The sequence below is a fragment of the Heterodontus francisci genome, chromosome 3 (genome assembly GCF_036365525.1).
Source record: "Heterodontus francisci isolate sHetFra1 chromosome 3, sHetFra1.hap1, whole genome shotgun sequence".
Classification (NCBI taxonomy): domain Eukaryota; kingdom Metazoa; phylum Chordata; class Chondrichthyes; order Heterodontiformes; family Heterodontidae; genus Heterodontus; species Heterodontus francisci.
Genome location: NC_090373.1, coordinates 104,801,402 through 104,819,877, shown reverse-complemented (window position 1 = coordinate 104,819,877; position 18,476 = coordinate 104,801,402). Strand labels below are relative to the sequence as shown.

Below are 18,476 nucleotides of genomic sequence, written 5' to 3'. Positions count from 1 at the left end.
AATCTGTCTGTATCGTTCTGAAGTTCTACACTATCCTCCTCACAGTTCACAATGCTTCCATGTTTTGCATCGGCTGCAAATTACCAACTTTTTGTGACTCATCTACAAGAACACCTAGATCCCTCTGCACCCCGGAATTCTGCAGCCGTTCTCCGTTTAAGTAATATTCTGCTTTTTTATTCTTCCTGTCAAAGTGAGCAACTTCACATTTTCTTACATTGTACTCCATCTGCCAGAGTTTTGCCCACTCACTCAACCTATCTATATCGATCTGCAACCTCCTTATGTCCTCTTCACAACATACTTTCCTACCTATCTTTGTGTCATCTGCAAATTTAGCTACCATGCCATCACTCCCCTCATCTAAGTCATTGATGTAAATTGTAAATAGTTGAGACCCCAGCACAGACCCCTGCGGGACTCCACTCGTCACATCCTGCCAAACAGAAAAGGACCCATTTATGCATACTCTGTTTTCTGCCAGCCAGCCAATCTTCTATCCATGCTAATATGTTACTCCCTACACCATGAGCTCATATTTTGTGCAGTAACCTTTTATATGGCACCTTGTCAAATGCCTTCTGGAAATCCAAGTACAGTACGTCAATGGGCTCCCCTTTATTCACAGCACATGTTACTCCATCAAAGAGCTCCAATAAATTGGTTAAAAATGATTTCCCTTTCACAAAACTATGCTGACTATTCCCGATTACCTTGAGTTTTTCTAAGTGCCCAGCTATAACCCCCTTAATGATCGATTCTAACACCTTCCCCATGACAGGATGACAGGCGTCAAGCTAACTAGCCTATAGTTACCTGTTTTCTGCCTCCCCTTCCCTCCACCCCCCCCCCCTCCCCCCACCTTCTTGAATAGAGGGTTTATATTTGCTACTTTCCAGTCTGATGGAACCTTTCCAGAATCTAGTGAATTTTGAAAAATTAACACCAATGCATCTACTACCTCATTAGACACCTCTTTTAAGACTCGAGAATGAAGTCCATCAGAACCCAAGACTTGTCCGCCCACAGCTCCATCAGTTTGCTCAGTGCAGATCATCATATTTCAGTGGCATTGGATGTCAGGTCAACATGGATGTTTGTGTGCCATGTGGTATCTGCATCACCAACAGCCTTGCATTCTAACACAGTGCTTATCTCCAATGCGTTGTCCTCCACAGCGGTCAGGGTGGCTATGACTGGAGGGCCATCCCCACCCTAATTCTCTGTCTCTCTCTGGTGATCTGTGCTTTCTTCTGCAAGGAGAGGAAGAAGAGTATTGAGTGTGAGAAATGAAATGACATTTGTGGAGGATGACGGTGATGGATGGGTGTGTGATGGCAATAAGATGAGGGTGAGTGTCATATTGACTGTTCAGATGGGGAAGTGAGGAGGTGTCTCGAGAAAGAGGGATGGTTGCATCTGTGAGGAGTGTTGATTTGAGGAGTGCTGTGCAGGAGAATGCTGGGGAAGTCAATGCGTAGGGGTTAGTACCTGAATGTGACATGTTTACTCATCTTTCCTGCCTTGCTGAGGTCATTGAACCTCTTTGTATCCATGAGTGAGAGACCACACTCCTGCTCACCTTCTCAACCATTTACAGCCATGCCTGCTTGTCTTCAGAGGCAGGCTTCCTTCCACTGGGAACAAAATTTTTCAGTGGGCATGATCTCCAGGGAGACTCCCTCATTGAGACTCCATCACTCCAGTTGTTTTCTCAGTTGCCAGTTGCAGGATGTTTCCATTCTGTCCGTCACCGAGATCCCTTTAAATATTGAGGCTCAATAGTCAGGTGCAGATCCTGATCACACTCATGCATTGTGCTTAGTCAGGAAACCCGGAAGCAGGATGCTAATGCCATGGCTCAGTTAAAGTACCATGAAAAAAAACACTTCATGATCTTTCAGGTTCCCAACCCACTGCCAGCCTTCCCTGCTGTGAGTGGGTCCAAACGTTAAAATTCAACTCTTTGGCTTTGGTCTTCCCAATGTTTAGCTGGAGGAAATTTCTGTTCATCTAGTATTGGACGTCAGAAAAGCAGTGTGAAAAATGGGAGACGGTTGAGGGATTGTGAGAGGTGGTGGTGAGGTGGAGCTGGGTGAAGCACCTTGGGAGGTTTTTGTTATGTTAAAGGCACTACATAAATGCAAGTTGTTGTTTTGCTCAGTAGGAAATAATTTTCAACAGATTACCAAGTACTTTGGGATACAATATATGACAAATGACAAACCTGCCTGCCCTTTACTATGAAAAATGATTTATAAAGGTGCATTAAAATGGTTTTATTTTTATTTTGAAAAGTTCTCACATGAATGTAATTTATTTACAAACTGCAGATTTTCATTTGAAGGAAAAACAGTCTCTTGTGGACAAAATAGTGCAGCTGAAGAAGATGAAGGAGCTTTCAGACAGGGAGCTCTCACACAAAGAAATGGAATTGCTGCAGAACAAACAGGAACTGGAACGACAGCTCACTAACCTAAAGAACAATGAGCATAAAGTCAGCATTATAAAGCAACAGGTTAGTTCAGCATGTCCATCAGATGTCCGTGTTTGGTAAATTTAAGTCACTGATAGTTCAAATTAAGTGGTGAGGCATTTGAATTGAACTGAAAGTTCCTGTAAATGAGCAAGCAGTACACAGCTTGGTTAAATATGCAAATCTGGCTTCTACATCGATTGTAGGATCCCTATTGCAATTCTGAGGTGAACATGGGCATTGAGTAGCCTAAACAGTAGCCCGTAAAGGCCACTCAAAAAATAGGCCAGGAAATGTTTTGCTTTTAATTTTGTGGAGCCAGTTCTGCTCTTCCTGTGCCCACAAGAAAATTTAAGCCCCTGGCCAGATCATTTGAAGGCAACCCCAGGATCAACAGCCTTCTACCAGGCAGACCTGCCAGCTAGCTCCTCATAGGAATCAACTGATCTCCTGCCCTCCCATAACCAGCTAGTGGGGTTCCCATTTGGTACCCTCAGCATGCATTTAAATGAGGTCTGAACCAAAATGGTTCACACTTTATGGCACTTTGTAATTCTATGTAAGCCCAGGATACCCTTCTCCAATGCTTCCAGATCCCAAAACTTATATCCTAGTGATCTCAAATTTATGCAACATCTCCAATGCACTCAGAACCCATCTCCAAAGTTCTCCTGGACCCTAAAACACTCCTCAAAGAGTGCTTGATCCTGCAACCTCTTCCAGTATTGCTAGATCCCATTTTCCATCCCCATGCTTCCAGATCCCAAGGCTACTCCCTAAGCTAATAAATCAGTGTTCCTCCTCCTACTAACTGGCTCAACATGGCATACTAGTCTTACAAGAGCTGCACCTCACCGTAAGCAACACTGTAGGACATTAGTTAATAAGTTTTTTTTTAAATTCCAAATTTCAATAAAATGCTGTTAAAAACAAATGCTGAAAATCTTCTGATTTAATGTGCAAATTGAAACCATGCTAATTAAGTGAACTTTATTTTGTTTAAATTTGTTTCCAGATTGAACAAAGGTCAGAGCAAGAGAAGGTGATTGAGACACAGCTCGGAGAAAAGCGTCTGGAGCTTTTAAAAGTGCAGTCAGCTCTCCATGAAATGGAGGAAAAGTATTATTCCAATACAGCCACCATGCAGGATAAAATCACACGTGATTTCAGGTACTATCTTGGTGGGGAGTGGGGAAGAGATCGAACTTCAAGTTAGCCAATCAGAGATAAAGAATTCCAAAATAATGCTTTATTTCATTGCCATGCTATGACTTTCCCTTGATGCCCACTTACCATTGTGCCAGTAATCCACACTTGACCACCATCTTAAGTATTTTTAAAAAGGAGAAAAGGACATTCGACACAAGAAGGTTAAATTGTACACATTTAAAAGGAAAAGAAAGACTTGCATTTACATAGCACCTTTCATGACCACTGGACGTCTCAAAGCGCTTTACAGCCAATTAAGTACTTTTTGAAGTGTAGTCACTGTTGTAATGTAGGAAACACAGCAGTCAGTATGTGCACAGCAAACTCCCACAAACAGCAATGTGATAATGACCAGAGAATCTGTTTTTGCACTGTTGATTGAGGGATAAATAATGGCCAGGAAACTGGGGATAACTCCCCTGCTCTTCTTCAAAATAGTGCCATGGGATCCTTTACATCCACATAAGCAAGCAGATGGGACCTCAGTTTTACATCTCATCTGAAAGGCAGCAGCTCCAACAGTGTCAACCTTGATTTATGTGCTCAAGCCCTGAAGTGGGACATGAGCCCAGACCCTTGTGACTTAGAGGCGAGAGTGCTACCAACTGAGCCAAGCTGACACTTCTAGCAGAGAGTCAGGAGCACATTGGGAGCATATACGCAGCCTCATTTAAAGCACAAATACAGCCATCGAGACACATAATAATAACCCCATGCTATATAGACTTTCATCCGTCCATGCGCAGATGGTGTCAGACCATAAGAAAAAAAAAGGAAGGCGAAAGCCCAGCAGCATCACAAACTTGCTCCTCCTCACTTGTGCTGTGTGCTTCACTAGATGCTCCAGCACGACCTTGTTTTTCTGATTCCCCTGAGATAGCTGTACTTGAGCTGGTTTCTGTGTGGTCAGGACTGCTTCAAAGGGGCTCATGCGATGTCCCAAATTCCTGTACATTCCAGGTGGCAGGTGCATCATCTTGGCAGGCCTCTACACTAAGAGAAAGGAAACATATGTTTTGGAAACTGAAGGTCTGGTTAGCTTTTCATTTTCATCTCTGAAACCTGGTTTACCTAGAATGAAATAAGGCAGGTTCTACAAAGAGTGGGGGCTCTGCCCCACCAGATTATCAGCCAGATGGTGAAGATGAAAACCTTCCCCCATATTGAGGGCAATACATTGAGCATGCCCCCTGCTGCTGATGCTGCTACTGGGTAGTTGTACCTGTATGTTAATAAATAAAGCGGTTAGTTTGAGGAGAAAGAAAAAAGAAATTTAAAAGAAAACACCATCATAAAAGAGCCTGGAAATGTACCCAGCAGAAATCGAACCCTTCAGGAGAAAAGGAGGAAAATCTGAAAAATAATTTAAAAGCGAAGAACTGGCTAGAATCTTGAATGTCTGAAGGGGGGCTCTCTTCTAATAAGAATAAAATTACCGGGTACCCAAGTACATCCAGATAGTTTAATTTTACACTACATGGGACATTTTTTTAAAACCACTGAAAGTGATTATGGAAAATGAATCATAAAATACTGAAGAATGAAAAAACTAAGCAAAGCTAATCAATCAAGGTGGTGCTGGAGGCCAAGCAGGTGAGATAGATCTTGGACATAAAACAATAATTTGTATTTATAGGGCACCTATAATGTAGGAAAACATTCCAAGGTGCTTCACAGGAGCGCTCTAAAACAAAATTTGACACTGAGCCACATAAGGCGATATTAGGACAGATGACCAGAAGCTTAGTCAAAAAGGTAGGTTTTAAAGAGTGCCTTAAAGGGGAAAGAGAGGCAGAGAGGTGTAGGGAGGGAATTCCAGGGCGTAGGGCCCAGGCAACTGAAGGCACGGTGCCAATGGTAGAGCAGTTAAAATTGGGGATGCTCAAGAGGCCAGAATTAGAGGATTGCAGATATCTCAGAGGGTTGTAGGGCTGGAGGAGATTACAGAGATAGGGAGGAGCAAGACCATGGAGGAATTTGAAAACAAGGATGAGAATTTTAAAATCATGGCGTTGCATAACTAGGAGCCAATGTAGGTCAGCGAGCACAGAAGCAAGAAGCTTCCAGGCTATTTGTGTAACATTTTTCTGTTGGTAATTAGATTTTATTCAGATGAAAATAGGTGATAAGGTTACAACTAGATCAAATTGGTTAAATTGCTGGTGTTAAAGTAAACTTAAAGGAAACAGAACTGTGAAATTAACTAAGAAAGTAGGAAAGAGGAAATTATATTAGTCATATTGTTCTGTGAAGACACATTTCAGCTAAAGCTTTATGTATGTAAGGTACTCATTCATATCTGCCCAGAAGGACATAATTTGGCATGCTAACTTTAATAGCATTTGTGGTGTTTTTGAGATCTGAAAGATTTTAAAACCTTAAATTACAACTTTTAATATTTGAAGGAGCGAATATTAAGTCATCAACCAGGTAGGAAATCTAACCAGTGTATGAAGAGAAAAGGGCACTTGGGCAAATGCCTGAACCTTCCTGCCAAGAAGTTAATAAATTGCAACAGGCTGATGTGTAACATTTTCCTGTTGGTAATTAGATTCTATTCAGCTGAAAGCTACTATTGTGATAATGTTCAAATTTATTATTACACAAAGATTTAGTTTATGCATTCACAGTGGCTCTGGTTTAAATGATTCACTATTCCTTGTAGACATGTACTTGTTTCATGCATGCAAATTAGAATGTCACAATCTATCAATCAAACTTTCCAGAGCAGTAATGCATTACTGAATTATTTACGGTAAATGTAGCTAACAGAGAGTACCACATGAATGGTTTAACTTTTACTATCTTCGATGTTTGGATGTGGATGTTTGTTTCCAATATACAAGAATAACAGTTCTGTAGAACAGTACATCTTTCCTTGTTGCACTCAGTGTTTATACAGACCACTGCCAAGTTAGGTAAAGTGTTATGTCTTTGATGTGCTTCACCTACCAGTGAGTGAGATGCACTGAATACCATGCCTGCTAAATTGGAGTAATCCCATAATGTATTGTGCACCAGATAAGAAAGTTATACTAAACATTTAGCAATCACTGGTTAGGCCTCAGCTGGAGTATTGTGCACAATTCTAAACACCACACTTTAGGAAGGATGTCCAGGCCTTGGGGAGGGTGCAGAGGAGATTTACTAGAATAGTAGCAGGAATGAAGGACTTCAGTTATGTGGAGAGACAAGGAGTTTTAATAGAGGTGTTCAAAATCATTAAGGGCTTTCATATAGTAACTAAGGGCAAACTGTTTCCAGAGGCAGGAGGGTCAGTAGCCAAAGGACACAGATTTAAGATAATCAGCAAAAGAACCAAGGAAAGATGAGGGTTTTTTTATACACCATGTTGTTATAATCTGACATTTACTACTGGAAAGGATGGTGGAATCAGATTCAGTACTAACTTTCAAAAAAGATTTGAAACGGAAAATAAAATGCGCGACTATGAGGAAAGAATAGGTGAGTGGGAATAATTGGATAGCTCTTTCAGAGAGCTGGCACTTACACGAGGACTGAATGGTCCCCTTTTGTGCTGTATGATTGTATACGCACTCAGTTAAGAGAAAGCTAAAGTGAGGACCTTTTATAACCATCTACAGACTCGAAGAGTGAAACTTTGCACCATGTATTAAACATCAGAATGCAGTATGGGTTCCAAGATGCTACAGTGGAGTCACCATAACATTATTTGACTGCTGGACCATCACCTAGGGCAGGTCTCAGCAGACACAACACTTGGACCTACTTCTGCTTTGTCAATAAGTAGACCAAGTATTTTATGTTGTATGGGTATCATTTTCATCATCACATAGATTTTGAAATATTGGCCAGAATTTTACTGAGTCACTGAAAGCGGGAGTTGGTGGTGTGTGGGTGGGGGGGAGGGAGGAAGCCGTAAAATGTGATCAGGACGTGTTCGGCCAGAAGTCCAACGTCGTGACATCAATTCCGAATTTTATGTGCAGCAGGAACCCTGGAGGGGAGACTTCTCACTGCGATGTGGCAGCAGATCAATTAAGGTGGTTAAAACAGCAGTTAACTTGGATTTTAAGTTGCTTTTAGAGTTTTATGAATGGCACACAGAACCACAGGGCTTCAGAGCCCCACCTGGTTAAAGGAGGTGAGACTTCAGTGCTCCCTGTGCCAACCAGCCATACTGAGACCCAATGTGTGTTGGAAGGGAGGGTGGCGAATGGAGGCCATTGCCAGACAATGATAGAAAGGGGGTAAAGGTGGCAGCACCAACAGAAGGGTCATGTTGCAAGGGTGACATTGGGGCAGTGGCACTTGCTCCCAAGGGACTAGCCAGGGAAAGGTGTTGGGGGATGTGGACCGCAAAGAATGTGCAGGACTGTGAGAGAGCCCACCTGCCATGTGCCTGATTCATCCAGTCTTTGTGGCCCCCACCCCCGCCCCCCCCACCCCACCACCGTGGAGGAGGAGGAGCAACACAGAGGGAAGGAGATGTAAACACCGGCAGGGCACAGCAGGAATGTAGGGAGCAGCAAGAGGGCCAACGTCCAGGTGAGTATGCTGAAGAAGGGGGCAGAGGGACGCACCAACAGCCTCCTGCATGAACAAGGCCCTATCCCCCGGAGAGATTCTAATGCGCACGGCTATGCTATCACCAGATGTCCAAATGGTAGTGTCATCATTGACTGAGGCTCTCCTGGGAGGTTATCACTGATTTCTGTGCCATGCTTCAGGGCTGCCATGGCTTTCATGGACACCCAATGCCAGTGGTGCTGAAGATCACCGTGGGTCTCAATTTCTACACCTCTGAATCTTTATAGGGATCCACATGTGTGACATGTGTGGGGTCTCCCAGGCTGCAGCCTATCAGTGCAGCAAGGAGATGACCAAGGCCATATTCAAGATGGCTGGCGACTATATGTGCTACTGAACTGACTTAGACAGTCAGGCTGAGAGGTCCATCGGCTTTGGTTCCATCGCTGGATTCGCCCAGGTGCAGGGTGTCATTGATTACATGCATGTGGCCATCAAGGCTCCCACAGAACCCCCCCAGCGACCTTCATCAACAGAAAGGGCTTCCTTTCCATCAATGTACAACTAGTCTGAGACCATCAAAAGAGGATCCTTCAGGCGTGTGCACAGTTCCTGGGAAGCAGCCATGACACCTACATACCTCAGCAATCCCAGCTGCCAGAGCTGTTCTGGCCACCGACGCACTTCAGGGCTGGATTCTCAAGGATGAGTGTTACACACTGAAGACATGGCTGCTCATGCCTGTGAGGAACCCATACACTGCAGCGGAGGAGAGGTATAATACCTGTCATGGGTCTGCCTGGGCAAACATCAAGCGGGCCATTGAGTCAAGTGCCGAGATCGATCTAGTGGAACCCTTCAGTATGCCCCAGCGAGGGTCTCGCGCATCACGGTGGTTTTCTGTGCTCTACACAACCTAGCACTGCAGAGGGATGAGGCCTTGAATAATGAGGGCATAATCAATCGCCACTCCTTATTGAATGAGGAGGATGTGGAGGATGCTACTCAGCAGGCGGCGTAGGATGAGGAGCCCCTTGGACCAGAGGCATGGGATAATGAGAGACGTACAACAGAGCTTGGGTCAATCTCAGACACCCATTTCTTGTGACCCTGATGCCCTTTCACAATTAGTGAAATAAAGCTTCACCTTTACGTGGACCTGCTGTTACCTACTTCATCTTGCACTCCATCACCTAGCGCCCAGGGTCACTGCGCACTGACAAAGCTGAGTAGCTGACCAGATGCAGCCTACTCCATCACTAGTAGCTATTTGAGGGGGCAAGGCTGTAGATGACATCTAACAAGGAAGCAAGAATGGAAAGGATGACCAACAGCAGTGACTCTAACATTTATTGAGTGGCACAACATAATAAAGCTTTAACATCTACAAAATCTAAACACCCATTAACCCAAGTGCATCCAGGTGCTCTTCTTAACTTACTTGCTTGTGTTCCCACATCGTGCCATCCCTGTGCTTGCAACTGAGGTGGAGGCAATTTACGGACCAGCCTGTCCCATGGCTTGGGAAGATGTTGGCGGCCGTCCTCTGATTTCCTGAGGCTTGGAGGGCCCCAGCATGCTGAGGGGCTCCTGCACAGGCACAGGACCCTCCTCTGTTGAGTGGCGTTGGGATCACTGGCAGAGGGGCTGAGGAACTGCTGTCCATATTCTGCGTGTCCTGAGGAGAGCCTCCAGATGCATTAGGCAGCCGCCTCTCCTCCCTTGCATGGCACACTTGTACCTCCTTGCTGACCTGAGAAGGATGAGCATCTGGTGGAGACTCCGAGTGCCTCATCCTCCTCTTGCCTTGCCACTGCTGCATAGAGGTCATGGACAAGGTGATGATATGCAGATCTGTGTGAATCTCTGGCATCCACTGAGTGGTTTGCTGCAGCTAGCTGTCCATGAGGGTCACCAGCCTGAGGCATGGCAGCACTCACAGCCCGGATGGACTCCTCCAATGACTACACAGGGATGTGCTTAGCCTCTGGCAGTTCTGTCAGGTGTTCCCTTACCTCTCGCTGCAGCTCCAGCAGGTGACGTGTTGCTGAAAATTCCCTCGCATTGCCACGCGTCGACCTTGAAGAGGAAAACGCTATGAAAAATCTACGCAATCTCTATCCAGGCTTGCTTAGTCAGATGGGACGGTCGCTTCTTCTAGTCCCTTGGGAAGGGGACCTCCCGCCTTGTCCTTGCAGCGGAGGAAGACCGGCAGGGAGGCATCGCTAAATCGTGGGGCCACCCGGTGTCTTCCCTCTGCTGTATTTGCAGCACGCTCCCATTCAGCTCCTTCAGGGTCTTCTGCATTGTAGTCAGCAGAAGGGATCTTTAATACTTTAACATCTTTAGTATTCGCAATAAGGTAGATGAATTAACAGCGCAAATAGATATAAGTGGTTATGATATAGTTGCGATTACGGAGACATGACTGCAAAGTGCCCAAGGATGGGAACTGAACATCCAGGGGTATTCAATATTTAGGAAGGGCAAGCAAAAAGGAGGAGGAGTAACGTTGTTAGTAAAGGAAGAAATCAATGCAATAGCAAGGAAGGATATTGGCTCGGAAAATCATGATGTGGATCTGTATGGGTGGAGCTAAGAAACACCAAGGGGCAGAAAACGCTGGTAGGGATTGTCTATAGGCCCCCAAACAGTAGTGGGGATGTAAGGGATGGCATTAAACAGGAAATTAGAGATGCATGCAATAAGGAAACAACTATGATCATGGGTGACTTTAAGCTACATATAGATTGGTCAAACCAAATTAGCAATAATACTGTGGAGGAGCATTTCCTGGAGTGTGTATGTGATGGTTTTTTCGACCAATACGTTGAGGAACCAACTAGAGAATAGGCTATACTAGACTGGGTATTGTGCAATGAGAAAGGATTAATTAACAATCTTGTGTGGGGTCCCTTGGGGAGGAGCGACCATAACATGGTAGAATGCTTAATTAAGATGGAGAGGGAAGTAGTTAAATCCAAAACTAGGGTCCTGATTCTAAAGGAAACTACGAAGGTATGAGGCACGAGTTGGCTATGGTAGATTGGGCAACTTTACTAAAAGGGTTGACGGTGGATAGGCAATGGATAATATTTCAAGAATGTATGCATGAATTACAACAATTATTCATTCCTGCCTGGTGCAAAAATAAAACCAGAAAGGTGGCTCAACCGTGGCTTACAAAAGAAATTAGGGTTAGTATTAGATCCAAAGAGGAGGCATATAAAATTTCCAGAAAAAGCAGCAAATCTGACGATTGGGAGCAGCTTAGAATTCAGAAAAAGAGGACAAAGAGGTTGATTAAGCAGGGGAAAATAGAGTATGAGAGTAAATTTGTGGGGAACATAAAAACTGAGTGTAAAACCTTCTATAAATATGTGAAGAGAAAAAGATTAGTGAAGACAAATGTAGGCCTCTTATAGACAGAAATGGGGGAAATTATAATGGGGAACAAAGAAATGGCAGAACAATTAAACACATACTTTGGTTCTGTCTTCACAAAGGAGGACACAAATAACCTCCCAGAAATGTTAGGGAAACCAAAGGTCTAATGAGAGGGAGGAACTGAAGGAAATCAGTATTAATAAAAAAAATAGTTCCAGGGAAATTAATGGGGTTAAAGATTGACAAATCCCCAGGGCCTGATAATCTATATCTCAGAGTACTAAAGGAAGTGGCCCTGGAGATAGTGGATGCATTGGTGGTCATCTTCCAAAATTCTATAGATTCTGGAGCAGTTCCTGCAGATTGGAGGTGGCAAATGTAACCCCAATATTTAAAAAAGAAGGGAGAAAAAAAACAGGGAATTACAGACCAGTTAGCCTTACATCAGTAGTGGGGAAAATGTTAGATTCTATTATAAAAGATGTGATAGCAGTATACCTAGAAAGCATAAACGGGATTAGGCAAAGTCAGCATGGGTTCACAAAAGGGACATTATGCTTAACAAATCTACTGGAGTTTTTTGAGGATGTAACTAGTAGAATAGATAAGGGAGAACTAGTGGATGTGGTGTATTTGGATTTTCAGAAGGCTTTTGATAAGGTCCCACATAAAAGGTTAGTGTGCAAAATTAAAGCGCATGGGATTGGGGGTAATATACTGGCATGGATTGAGAATTTGTTGACAGAAAATAGAGAGTAGGAATAAATGGGTGGCAGGCAGTGACTAGTGGGGTACTGCAGGGATCAGTGCTTGGGGCACAGCTGTTCACATTTTATATTAATGACTTGAGTGAGGGAACTAAATGTAACATTTCCAAGATTGCAGACGACACAAAGTTGGGGGGGAAAGTGAGCTATGAGGAGGATGCAAAGAGGCTCCAATGTGATTTGGACAAGTTGGGTGAGTGGGCAAATGCATGGCAGATGCAGTATAATGTGGATAAATGTGAGGTTATCCACTTTGGTTGTAAAAACAGAAAGGCAGATTATTATCTGAATGGTGATAGATTGGGAAAGGGGGAGGTGCAACGAGACCTGGGTGTCCTTGTACACCAGTCACTGAAAGCAAGCATTCAGGTGCAGCAAGCAATTAGAAAGGTGAATGGTATGTTGGCCTTAATTGCAAGAAGATTTGAGTACAGGAGCAAGAATGTCTTACTGCAGTTATACAGGGCCTTGGTGAGACCACATCTGGAGTATTGTGTGCAGTTTTGGTCTCCTGACCTGAGGAAGGATGTTCTTGCCTTGGTGGGAGTGCAAAGAAGATTTACTAGGCTGATTCCTGGGATGGCAGGATTGACGTATGAGGAGAGATTGGGTCGACGACCTATATTCACGAGAGTTTAGAAAAATGAGAGGGGATCTCATACAAACCTATAGAATTCGAACAGGACTAGACAGGCTAAATGCAGGGAGGATGGTCCCGATGGCTGGGGAGTCCACAACCAGGGGTCACAGTCTCAGGATATGGGGTATGCCATTTAGAACCGAGATGAGGAGGAATCTTTTCACTCAGAGGGTGGTGAACCTGTGGAATTCTCTACCGCAGTAGGCAATGGAGGCCAAGTCATTAAATATATTCAAGAAGATAGATATATTTCTTAATGACAAAGGGATCAAGGGATATGGGGAGAAAGCGGGAACAGGGTACTGAATGAGACGATCAGCCATTTTTTTTTTGAATGGCGGAGCAGGCCCGAGGGGCCAAATGGTCTACTCCTGCTCCTATTTTCTATGTAACACAAAGAACAAAGAACAGTACAGCACAGGAACAGGCCATTCGGCCCTCCAAGCCTGCGCCGATCTTGATGCCTGCCTAGACTAACACCTTCTGCACTTCCGGGGCCCATATCCCTCTATTCCCTTCCTATTCATATATTTGTCAAGATGTCTCTTAAACGTCGCTATCGTATCTGCTTCCACCATCTCGCCTGGCAGCAAGTTCCAGGCACTCACCACCCTCTGTGTAAAAACCTTGCCTCGCACATCCCTTCTAAACTTTGCCCCTCGCACCTTAAACCTATGTCCCCCAGTAACTGACTCTTCCACCCTGGGAAAACGATTCTGACGATCCACTCTGTCCATGCCGCTCATAACTTTGTTAACTTCTATCATGTCGCCCCTCCACCTCCGTCGTTCCAGTGAAAACAATCTGAGTTTTTCCAACCTCTCCTCATAGCTAATGCCCTCCAGACCAGGCAACATCCTGGTAAACCTCCTCTGTACCCTCTCTAAAGCCTCCACGTCCTTCTGATAGTGTGGTGACCAGAATTGCACGCAATATTCTAAGTGTGGCCGAACTAAGGTTCTGTACAGCTGCAGCATGACTTGCCAATTTTTATACTCTATGCCCCGACCGATGAAGGCAAGCATGCCGTATGCCTTCTTGACTACCTTATCCACCTGCGCTGCCACTTTCAGTGACCTGTGGACCTGTACGCCCAGATCTCTCTGCCTGTCAATACGCCTAAGGGTTCTGCCATTTACTGTATACCTCCCACCTGCATTAGACCTTCCAAAATGCATTACCTCACATTTGTCCGGATTAAACTCCATCTGCCATTTCTCCGCCCAAGTCTCCAACCGATCTATATCCTGCTGTATCCTCTGACAATCCTCATCATTATCCGCAACTCCACCAACCTTTGTGTCGTCCGCAAACTTACTAATCAGACCAGCTACATTTTCCTCCAAATCATTTATATATACTACAAACAGCAAAGGTCCCAGCACTGATCCCTGCGGAACACCACTAGTCACATCCCTCCATTCAGAAAAACACCCATCCACTGTTACCCTCTGTCTTCTGTGACTGAGCCAGTTCTATATCCAACTTGCCAGCTCACCTCTGATCCCGTGTGACTTAACCTTTTGCACCAGTCTGCCATGCGGGACCTTGTCAAAGGCTTTACTAAAGTCCATATAGACAACATCCAACGCCCTTCCCTCATCAATCATCTTCGTCACTTCCTCAAAAAACTCAATCAAATTAGTAAGACACGACCTCCCCTTCACAAAACCATGCTGTCTCTCGCTAATAAGTTTGTTTGTTTCCAAATGGGAGTAAATCCTGTCCCGAAGAATCCTCTCTAATAGTTTCCCTACCACTGACGTAAGGCTCACCAGCCTATAATTTCCTGGATTATCCTTACCACCCTTCTTAAACAAAGGAACAACATTGGCTATTCTCCAGTCCTCTGGGACCTCACCTGTAGCCAATGAGGATGCAAAGATTTCTGTCAAGGCCCCAGCCATTTCTTCCCTTGCCTATCTACACTCCCTTCCCTAGGCTCATCATCCACCCAAGTCCTTCTCCTTGGTGAATACGGATGCAAAGTACTCATTTAGCACCTCACCCATTTCCTCTGGCTCCACGCATAGATTCCCATATCTGTCCTTGAGTGGGCCAACCCTTTCCCTGGTTACCCTCTTGCTCTTTATATATGTATAAAAAGCCTTGGGATTTTCCTTAATCCTGTTTGCCAATGACTTTTCATGACCCCTTTTAGCCCTCCTAACTCCTTGCTTAAGTTCCTTCCTACTGTCTTTATATTCCTCAAGTGCTTCATCTGTTCCTAGCCTTCCAGCCCTGACAAATGCATCCTTTATCTTTTTGACTAGGCTCACAATATCCCGTGTTATCCAAGGTTCCCGAAACTTGCCAAACTTGTCTTTCTTCCTCACAGGAACATGTTGGTCCTGGATTCTAATCAGCTGACGTTTGAAAGACTCCCACATGTCAGATGTTGATTTACCCTCAAACAGCCGCCCCCAATCTAAATTCTTCAGTTCCTGCCTAATATTATTATCATTAGCCTTCCCCCAATTTAGCCCCTTCACCCGAGGACTACTCTTATCCTTATCCACAAGTACCGTAAAACTTATGGAATTATGATCACTGCTCCCGAAATGCTCCTCCACTGAAACTTCGACCACCTGGCTGGGCTCATTCCCCAATGCCAGGTCCAGAATGGCCCCATCCCTAGTTGGACTATCTACATACTGTTTCAAGAAGCCCTCCTGGATGCTGCTCACAAATTCTGCCCCATCCAAGCCCCTAGCACTAAGTGAGTCCCAGTCAATATTGGGGAAGTTAAAATCACCCACCACTACAACCCTGTTACCTTTACATCTTTCCAAAATCTGTCTACATATCTGCCCCTCTACCTCCCGCTGGCTGTTGGGAGGCCTGTAGTAAACCCCCAACATCGTGACTGCACCCTTTCTATTCCTGAGCTCCACCCATATTGCCTCGCTGCATGACCTCTCTGAGGTGTCCTCCCGCAGTACAGCTGTGATATTCTCCTTGACCAGTAATGCAACTCCCCCACCCCTTTTACATCCCCCTCTAACCCGCCCGAAGCTTCTAAAGCCTGGAACATTTAGCTGCCAATCCTGCCCTTCCCTCAACCAAGTCTCTGTAATAGCAACAACATCATATTTCCAAGTACTAATCCAAGCTCTAAGTTCATCTGCCTTACCTGTTATACTTCTCGCATTGAAACAAACGCACTTCAGACCACCAGTCCCGCTGTGTTCAGCAACATCTCCCTGCCTGCTCTTCCTCTTAGTCCTACTGGCCTTATTTACTATCTCCTCCTCATTTACTTCACTAGCTGTCCTATTGCTCTGGTTCCCACCCCCCTGCCACACTAGTTTAAACCCTCCCGAGTGACGCTAGCAAACCTTGCAGCCAAGGTATTAGTGCCCTTCCAGTTTAGATGCAACCCGTCCTTCTTGTACAGATCCCATCTGTCCCTGAAGAGAGCCCAATGGTCCAGATATCTGAAACCCTCCCTTCCACACCAGTTGCTCAGCCACGTGTTTAGCTGCACTATCTTCCTATTTCTAGACTCACTGGCACAGTGGGTTAGGCAATCATTTAAAACAAGGCAGCAATGCATAAAGGGCTGGCAGCCCTTTAAATATGGGGCCAACACCTGCCTAGCGCCCAGGTTCAGTGCACACTGACAAAGCTGAGGAGCTGACCAGACGCAGCCTACTCCATCACAAGCAGTGCATCGAGGAGGCAAGGCTGTAGATGACATCTAACAAGGAAGCAAGAATGGAAAGGATGACCAACAGCAACATTCGGACAGCTGATGCCACCACTTCCGCTCTGTAATTGGCCAGGCCGCGCGCCTCCCGTGAGTTAATTGGGCCGGCCGCTGTGTGGTCACGCATGACTGACCACATGACACTCGAGCGAAAGCAGCACCCACTTCAGGTGCTGTTGCCGGGACCCGTAACCTCCATACAAAATTCAGCCTATCATGTGTGCTATAGATGAACAAATGCTTTGCAAGGAGAAAGAATTATGACCTGCAATCGACCACTGCAATATGTAATAAAAAGGTGCTTTTTTACTGTTGTAAAATGTGTTTGAAAATGATGAAAAAGTATGTTGGTAATGCAATATTGTTCTGTCAAGTTTGAAACAAATACAATACAAATATTGCATGGGGAGGGATGCAGGAGCACAAAGCTATTTAAAGTTGTTGCTGGTTTGTTCTTGACTTCTACCTCATCAGATTATAATGGATACAAGAGCTTAGTTGGATTAGTACAAAAGCATTCTTAAGTATGGGTGGGGAACATAGAAACATGTGAATTAGAAGCAGAAATAGGCCATTTGGCTCCTCGAGGCTGCCCTGCCATTTGATAAGATGGTGGTTGATCCTTCTACCAATCACCTGAAATCTGTGCCCCCTGGTAATTGACCTCTCCACTAGGGAAACAGGTCCTTCCTGTCTATCTAGGCCCCTCACCATTTTGTACACCTCAATTAAGTCACCCCTCAGCCTCCTCTGTTCTAGCTGATCCAACCTTTCTTCATAGCTGCAACTTTCAAGTCCTGACAAGCCTTCATTGCTCTCTGAGGAAACAAATTCCACAGACTAATGACCCTCAAAGAGAAAAGAATTCTCCTCATCTCCATTTTAAATGGGAGGCCCCTTATTTTTAAACTGTGTCCCCAGTTCTAGTCTCACCCATAAGTGGAAGCATCCGTTCAGCATTCACCCTGTCAAGTCCCGTCAGGATCTTATATGTTTCATTAAGATCACCCTTCATTCTTCTACAAAAGGTATGGGCCCAACCTGTTCAACCTTTCCTCATAAGATAACTCCTTCATCCGAGGAATCAATCGAGTGAAACTTCTTTGAACTGTTTCTAATGCAGTTCTGTTCTTTCTTAAGTAAGGATACCAAAACTTTACACAGTACTCCAGATGTGTTCTCACTAAAGATCTGTAAAGCTGCAGCAAAACTGCCCTACTTTTACATTCTATTCGCAATAAACGACGGCATTCCATTTGCATTCCTTATCACTTGCTGTACCTGCAAACTAACTTTTTGTGCATGGGATTTGGGCGTCACTGGTCAGGCCAGAATTTATTGCCCATCCCTAATTGCCTTTGAGAAGGTGGTGGTGAGCTGCCTTCTTGAACCACTGCAGTGCATGTGGGGTAGGTACACCCACAGTGCTGTTAGGAAGGGAGTTCCAGGATTTTGACCCAATGACAGTGAAGGAACGGCGATATAGTTCCAAGTCAGGATGGTGTGTGACTTGGAGAGGAACTTGCAGGTGGTGGTGTTTCCATGCATTTGCTGTTCTTGTCCTTCTAGTTGGTAGAGGTCGCGGGTTTGGAAGGTGCTGTCTCAGGTGCATTGCTTCAGTGCATCTTGTAGATGGTACACACTGCTGCCACTGTGCATCGGTGGTGGAGGGAGTGAATGTTTGTGGATGGGGTGTCAATCAAGTGGGCTGCTTGATGGTGGTGTCGAGCTTCTTGAGTGTTGTTTTTGCTGCACACATCCAGGCAAGTGAAGAGT

The 18,476-nt window shown here is 44.9% G+C and overlaps 1 protein-coding gene across 4 annotated transcripts in view; it reads left to right on the top strand.

Moving 5' to 3' along the window:
- The window catches only part of LOC137352577 (chromosome partition protein Smc-like), a 106,867-nt gene that overhangs the window by 41,930 nt on the left and 46,461 nt on the right, over positions 1-18,476 (top strand). For all 4 annotated transcript variants that reach the window (XM_068018243.1, XM_068018263.1, XM_068018253.1 and 1 more), the window contains 2 exons: positions 2,334-2,518; positions 3,492-3,646. In XM_068018243.1, coding sequence (XP_067874344.1) covers positions 2,334-2,518; positions 3,492-3,646 — 340 coding nt within the window. The remainder of the gene's footprint in view (positions 1-2,333; positions 2,519-3,491; positions 3,647-18,476) is intronic.